General features: G+C 41.6%; 1 protein-coding gene across 1 annotated transcript in view; it reads right to left on the bottom strand.

Moving 5' to 3' along the window:
* RAP1GAP (RAP1 GTPase activating protein) overlaps window positions 1-6,299 on the bottom strand; it is a 37,546-nt gene that overhangs the window by 7,366 nt on the left and 23,881 nt on the right. Inside the window, exons 8-17 of the mRNA XM_009892279.1 lie at window positions 5,484-5,562; window positions 5,130-5,183; window positions 4,958-5,041; window positions 4,607-4,707; window positions 3,836-3,965; window positions 3,442-3,597; window positions 2,831-2,902; window positions 2,559-2,645; window positions 1,779-1,913; window positions 36-182 (exon numbers count right to left, since the gene is read on the bottom strand). Coding sequence (XP_009890581.1) covers window positions 36-182; window positions 1,779-1,913; window positions 2,559-2,645; window positions 2,831-2,902; window positions 3,442-3,597; window positions 3,836-3,965; window positions 4,607-4,707; window positions 4,958-5,041; window positions 5,130-5,183; window positions 5,484-5,562 — 1,045 coding nt within the window. The remainder of the gene's footprint in view (window positions 1-35; window positions 183-1,778; window positions 1,914-2,558; window positions 2,646-2,830; window positions 2,903-3,441; window positions 3,598-3,835; window positions 3,966-4,606; window positions 4,708-4,957; window positions 5,042-5,129; window positions 5,184-5,483; window positions 5,563-6,299) is intronic.

Raw genomic sequence — 6,299 nt, forward strand, 5'->3', positions numbered from 1 at the left:
CGGGTTTCTTCTTACAGCCCACCCGAATACCTTACCGCAGCGATGGCCTTAGGGCCCTCGGCGACACTCTGGCTGAGGGCAAGGCCAGCTGTAGCTGGGCGGCTGGGCAGGGTGGCTGGCTGCTGCTTTCTCATGGATATCCCCATGGTATCCAGGCTCTGGCTGCGGCCTCTGATCACCCGCTGAACAGAAGGGAGGCAGGGAAACAGACAAACATGGATACACATATAGACATGCACACGGTAGGGCAGCATGAAAAGCACCACAGATTGGGTGGAAAGTTGTGACAGATCAACACCAGAACCACAGAAATCCTAAACTCCTAGAAGGCAGCATCTTAGATATTACCCATTTTTGGTCCTAGACGATTCATGAAGCTCACTGCCAGGGAAGAACTCTTCCTCAATTATATTCTCTACTTTCACCTCCCTTGTCCTGTCGCAATAAATAGAGACTCCCTACCAGTATTGCAGCATACTGGCTAAGACAGCATCATCTGGAGCAGTCCTACCCAGTACAGGCTACAAAACACAAAATCAAACTCCTGTTCAAGACTGTAAGGTTCAGTCTTGCATGAACCTGAGTGCTGGTTTCAAGGGGAAAGCAGCCATATCAAAATTTGCAGCATTTGGAAAAGCCATATTTTAAGTTTACTTAGCCTTTTACAGCCTTTTACAAAGGTCATCTGTGTACACGACATGCAAATCACAGCATGTGACAGAAGTCAGAAAAGGACATTTTGGAATAAACGGTGTAAGACATGAACAGGTAAGAAATTCCTGGTTCACAGCAAAGGCAGGGTAGACTGATTGTACGTAAAAATACACTTCACCAAAGCACCCTAGCCCTGACCAAAGCTACGCATATAGCTACCAAACCTATATGTGAATGGATTAGTTTCACAGCCCTTAGCGACTCTAACCAGCCCACCATACAAAGCAGGTGGAGGTCATCTGAAAAAATGCTATTTATAATACATCTCTATGTCCAGACAGGTAACTTATACAGAAGAAGTGGTGAGGCAATTCCCACAGAACTGGGAAAGGGGAATTAGATATGAAAGGGATATAAGATTCTCTCAATCTAATCAATTTAAAACTCAGTTTGCCAGTTCGTGCAAAAACCCCTTTGCTTTCTCATATCGTCTTTATCACTTTTAAAATTAAGTTATGTTACCTGATCCTGATTTATGAATAAAAAAAAAAAGAAAAATAAAGTGTCATCTACTCTGAGCAAAGGTAAATTAACTCTGGCTTTTAGAGGGTAAGTAAAGCATCACTTTTTCTAGACAGTACACTCACAGATATGTTAGAAACTCTCTTGCAGTGGCTCTTGCAACTTTTTCATCTATTATGAAAACGAATTGGAAGAGATCTGCTGTATGAACTGAAAGCTGTTTGCTACTAGGTATTCAAATTCCTCTTGCAAACACTCACTCCTTTTTCTGTAAGTCATGGAGTGAAACCCATCTGACACTAGACATCAGCATGAAGCATAAAGAGTTTGACTTCTCAGGGACAGTATGGAAGTCCACCCTAGATTGCGGTGTCACTCTTTAGAAAGGAGCACAGGAAGCGGAAAAAAAAAAATCTTTTCTGGAGAGATAAAGTAAAGCACAGTTAAGATGCTCTAATGAAAGGCTGCTGGATGGAAGGACTTTTTTTCTGTCTCACCCTAAGCACAGCTGATCAGCAGGGCCAATATTGCTTGGAGGGACACACAATGAACTTGACAAAAGTGTAAGCAACTGGGTAAGGAATCAGTCCACTATCGCTCACCTTGAAATTCTCGAGGAAGCCCCCACTGCCGTTCTCTATCTTGTCATCCTCCCCTATAGGTAATCCCATCATACTGCGGCTGCGAAGCTGCAGCTCCTCAAAAAGGCTCTCCAAGAGGGCACTTCGGGTTCTTTCCTGCATCAACATTGGGAATGAAAACACAGCTATTATTGGGAGTGGAGGGATTTTTTTTCCTCCTGTTTTTGCATTCTCCTTTAAAAAAAAAAAACACCATGAAAATTAATTTAAACAGTATGAAGTGGTTTTAGCTGTAGAGTTGTGGAATGTATTACAGTAACATCCAGCCCTTTTAAACCCTTTCTAAAAAGCAAGTCATAAAGGACATCAGTACTTTCTTACAGGTGATGAAACAGAGGCATGGATTGAGGGCAGTTTTTTTCTAGATCAGGCAAGCAGCAGAGTCTGGAACGGAATTTTGGTACCTTAAACCAAAATCAGTGATACCAGTACACATCCTGTAGCACAATAATGAGTTTCAGCTAATACAGAATTTCCTCCAGCAAAACGTATGCATCATGTTCCCACTCTTACTTGAGGATTAGATCTTTACATTAGAATGTACCTGTTCATATGCTATCACATCTGCTGTGAAATACAAAGGAAGTATCACATAGCTGAGTATAATCACATTTCATCTTCCTTTTTTAAGCAACACAAAAGTAGAAGTAGAAGAAAGTAAAAAATTATATTATATTTTCCTAATCTGGCAGTAATACAGTTTTATAATTTTTAATGGAAGCAACCAGGTAATAGACCCACCTCTAATTTAGCAAACTTCTCAGCTCGATAGCAGCTGTACTCAGCATTGATGAGCTTGGCCAGGAGGAATTCACGAAACTCTGCACTCTATAAGACAAGATGAAGACTAGATTGGAGATGAAAACAGTAATAAAAATGTCATAGGAGAAAAGCTCTGCCTTACTACTCTTTAGAGCTCCAAAGTCTCCTAGCCAGACTGACGATACTGGCTGAGAACACAGGGGTGTGTACTGTATCCCCCTGGCATCTAACACTGGACCAGAGAAACAAACCTTTCTAAATATGGCTGGATTTGGCAGAGGGGGTCCAAAGAAGGGGACATCATCTCGGGCTGTGACTGAAACCTGAAACAATAGAAGTGGAAAAAAATAAGTATTATAACACAAGTGAGGCTATCAAAGCCTTCAAACTGCTATGATATATCTGACCCGTTCTGAATCATTTACATATCCAAGAGAGATCTAACGTGCTGTCCCATGCATCCATCTGTTTCTGTACTTAGTGAATGGATGTGCTGATTTATCTCCCAGAAATTCAGTCAGCTGGGCATGCCCACACTAAGAGCAACAAAAATCAATTGAACCAATTGCTTTTTAAAAAAATATTTTCATAAATATTTAAATAATAACCACTGTATTTGGAACAAACAAAAAAAAAATGCTTCTATTCAGCCTGCAAGATTTACCTCCACTTAGAAGAACCTTTGTCGCTATGGATGTACTGACCTATTTTTTTGACAGAGAATGCTCAGTGGAGATACACTGCACGCTGAGGGGAATATCTCAGTGACACTGCCTCTCTGAGTCACATGTGGTAAGCATATAAAAATACTTTCCCGGTAAGAAATAAGGAAATCCATGGTTTTGGGTTTGGCTCCGTTTACCTTGTAGAAAGTGTCCCCAGTGGTGACAGGAGTGGGCTGAACTACCACATAAGCATGTAGGAAATTAGAAGCAATCATATCAGGGACAAAAGGCGTGCTTTCATCCTGGAAGATGATGGCCACGATGTCATTCCCAATGTGACGCTTCCGCTGAAGCTGGAGAGGAAAAAAAATAATAAAGTTAGAAGGCAGGTGAAAAAGAGTAAAACAGTACGATGAGGCCTCAAACACCAGTCTGTCTAGCATCTCCAACCACTTGTTCAACCAAACCCCTTATCACTGCTTTTACCATTACTCCAGCTGTAATTCCCAACATTACGTATTCTCCCCTCTAACTAGCCCCTCGTCAAACACCCCTTCCTATTAGCCACACTGTTAGTTCTCCTTCCAATACCTGCTGGGAATCTCCCTCTGTGAAGGGCAGTTTTGTAGACACATGAAACATGATCTCCTTCCCCCTGAAGTTTGTATAGACCGACTCAGTGCCTGTTTGACCTCTGGTGACATCCAAGCCTCCCCGGAACCTGAGCAAATCCATACCAGGCCATAGGTCAGGCAGGACAGAGACGAGAAAGTGGAGAGATGAAAGAAGATATCAGTAACAGCAGCTTGGTACATCAATATTATCAAAGGTGATTTTTAAGAAATCAGTGATAGTGGGGCACCACATCTTCCCAAAACAAAGGCACTGACTGAAGATGCCCAATGTTTCTGCTGATGAACATACTTGCTTGCTAAAAGCTATGAAGTTAAACCAGGGATCCTCAAAGGAGCTATTTTCATCGGCATTCTTCTGAGAAACACAATCCATATTCCAGAGTACAGAAAGGACAGGCTGCCCCGTAGAAAAAGGCTAAAACAACATGGACCCCTACCATTGTGAAACAAACTTAGATTCGCATAGTCAAACAAAATTATTCTTTACTGATTCTGTGAGTCAGATTGAGATACCAGGAGACGTTTAAATGAAAATATCAGCAGAGACCTAAACTCCAACTGGTTCCCAGACAAGATGGTTAAGAAAAGCATTCTGAGCTTCTCCACTTGCACTGGGATTCAGAGGAGGCAGCAATTTTCTGAAAGCACGGCTCTAACAGAGTTGCAGCCTCTGAACATGTGGTGTTCCCAAACTTAACCTGGCTTTTCAACAGCACTGGGTACACACCCACGGAAATCTTGCAGCTGAATCTTGTCACCAAGGAAATCCAGGAACTCCAGGAAACCCAGACTCTCTTCTGTGTTACTGAAGACTTCTTCTTCCGTCGTCTTCAAAAGGAAAGGAGAAGTCATAAGGAGCACAAGCAGTACAAAGAACAGGCAGTAATTTCTATACATAGTTCAACCAGGTTTGAGGACTTGCACAAACAAATTGATCAACATAAGGCAAGCTTCTATCCTTTCTCTTTATGGCACCTATATTTTTCACAGGATAGTATAGACCTTGTTATTGCATTTAAGCTAAGAGAACCGACTCTTTATGTTTTACCTGAGTATCATGGGATCTGAAGGAGCTTACCTGTCCAGGTTTCTGGTAGATGACCCCAAATTTGAAGTTATTGCTTATGACGTGTTCATCAAATGCAACAATAAGCTGAGAAGCCTGAGGTAATGAAAATACAAATTATCAGTTGGATGTTATTAGCCAGACCTCGATGGAAAAGACATACAGACATTTCAGAACATTTTACCTTGGGGTAGAGGACAGGAAAGAAGCGTTCAACATTCACATCCTCACACAGTAGCTGTTGAGTGAGAGAGAGAGAGAGAGAGAGGGAAACAGAAGTATGATTATCATATGCCCTAGCTTGCTGTGGGCATGAGAACGTAGTCATTGTTTGTAATTATCTGACAGGAGTCCCTTCAGGCAAAAAAAATCTGAGACAAAATTAAAAGAGAAAGAAAAGAAGCTACATCGAAGTGTAAAAGGGAAGTATATGACAGTACTATTGGGGAATAGTAGATAAGAGGGAAATGGAAGGACAGAGGTGAAAATAACTTGAAGAATGAGGCTGTAAGAGTGAACAGGCAAGCATGAATCTCACCTTCGCCATCTGGACAGCACTGGGAAACTCATTCAGACAGGAAATGGGGATCAAGTCATGTTTGGTGCCAGTCCGAGTCCTGACACAAAACAAAAAGGCATTAGAGCAAAAGCTGAAGGAAGACATAAGCAACACTGTCTCTTTAAAGAAAGAGTAGCCATTCCTCCAGATTAGCCTTTAAACCTGATGCATAAAATCACTGGAAAAGGGAGGTATTTATTCTTATTGCTCATCACTTGTTTGTGAGGAGCAGAGGAAGACAAAACAGGAATGCTTAGTCTCTTGCTCCTTTGCATTCTTTTCTTGCTTGAAGAAATATTTTGCTCTTCCTGCCTCCCGCCCTCTTCTTTCACAGAAATCTAAATGTTGAAATACAATTCATGGACACAGTATTATAATGGATTCATAAAATCATACAATGAGGGTTTGAAAGACTCTTAAAAGGTCTGTTAGAGACAGCCCAGGAAAGCAGATCTATGCAAAGTATAGAAGGTAGAAACCAGTGTAGCATTGTTGCAGAAAGCTGATGGAGAAAAGTTTCCTTTCTGTCTATATGTATATTAAAGGAGAGATGTCTTTCTAAGGGAGAAGAAATACTGGGCTGTCAGAGTCCTCTTCAAAACATTATAAACAAGCTATTGAGCAAAAGGTGCTGCATATAATACAATATCTTAATAGAAGAATTACTACCCTTATGTTCTTCACCAGTCTCTTCCATGTAGGAAGGTTTCTGGGATCAGATAAACATTCCCTGGCACAGCTCACAAACAGGTTCTCTCCCCCCCCCCCACCCCCCTAAGCGTCCCCTCGGGGGGT

The sequence above is a fragment of the Charadrius vociferus genome, unplaced genomic scaffold, assembly GCF_000708025.1.
Source record: "Charadrius vociferus isolate BGI_N301 unplaced genomic scaffold, ASM70802v2 scaffold301, whole genome shotgun sequence".
NCBI lineage: Eukaryota > Metazoa > Chordata > Aves > Charadriiformes > Charadriidae > Charadrius > Charadrius vociferus.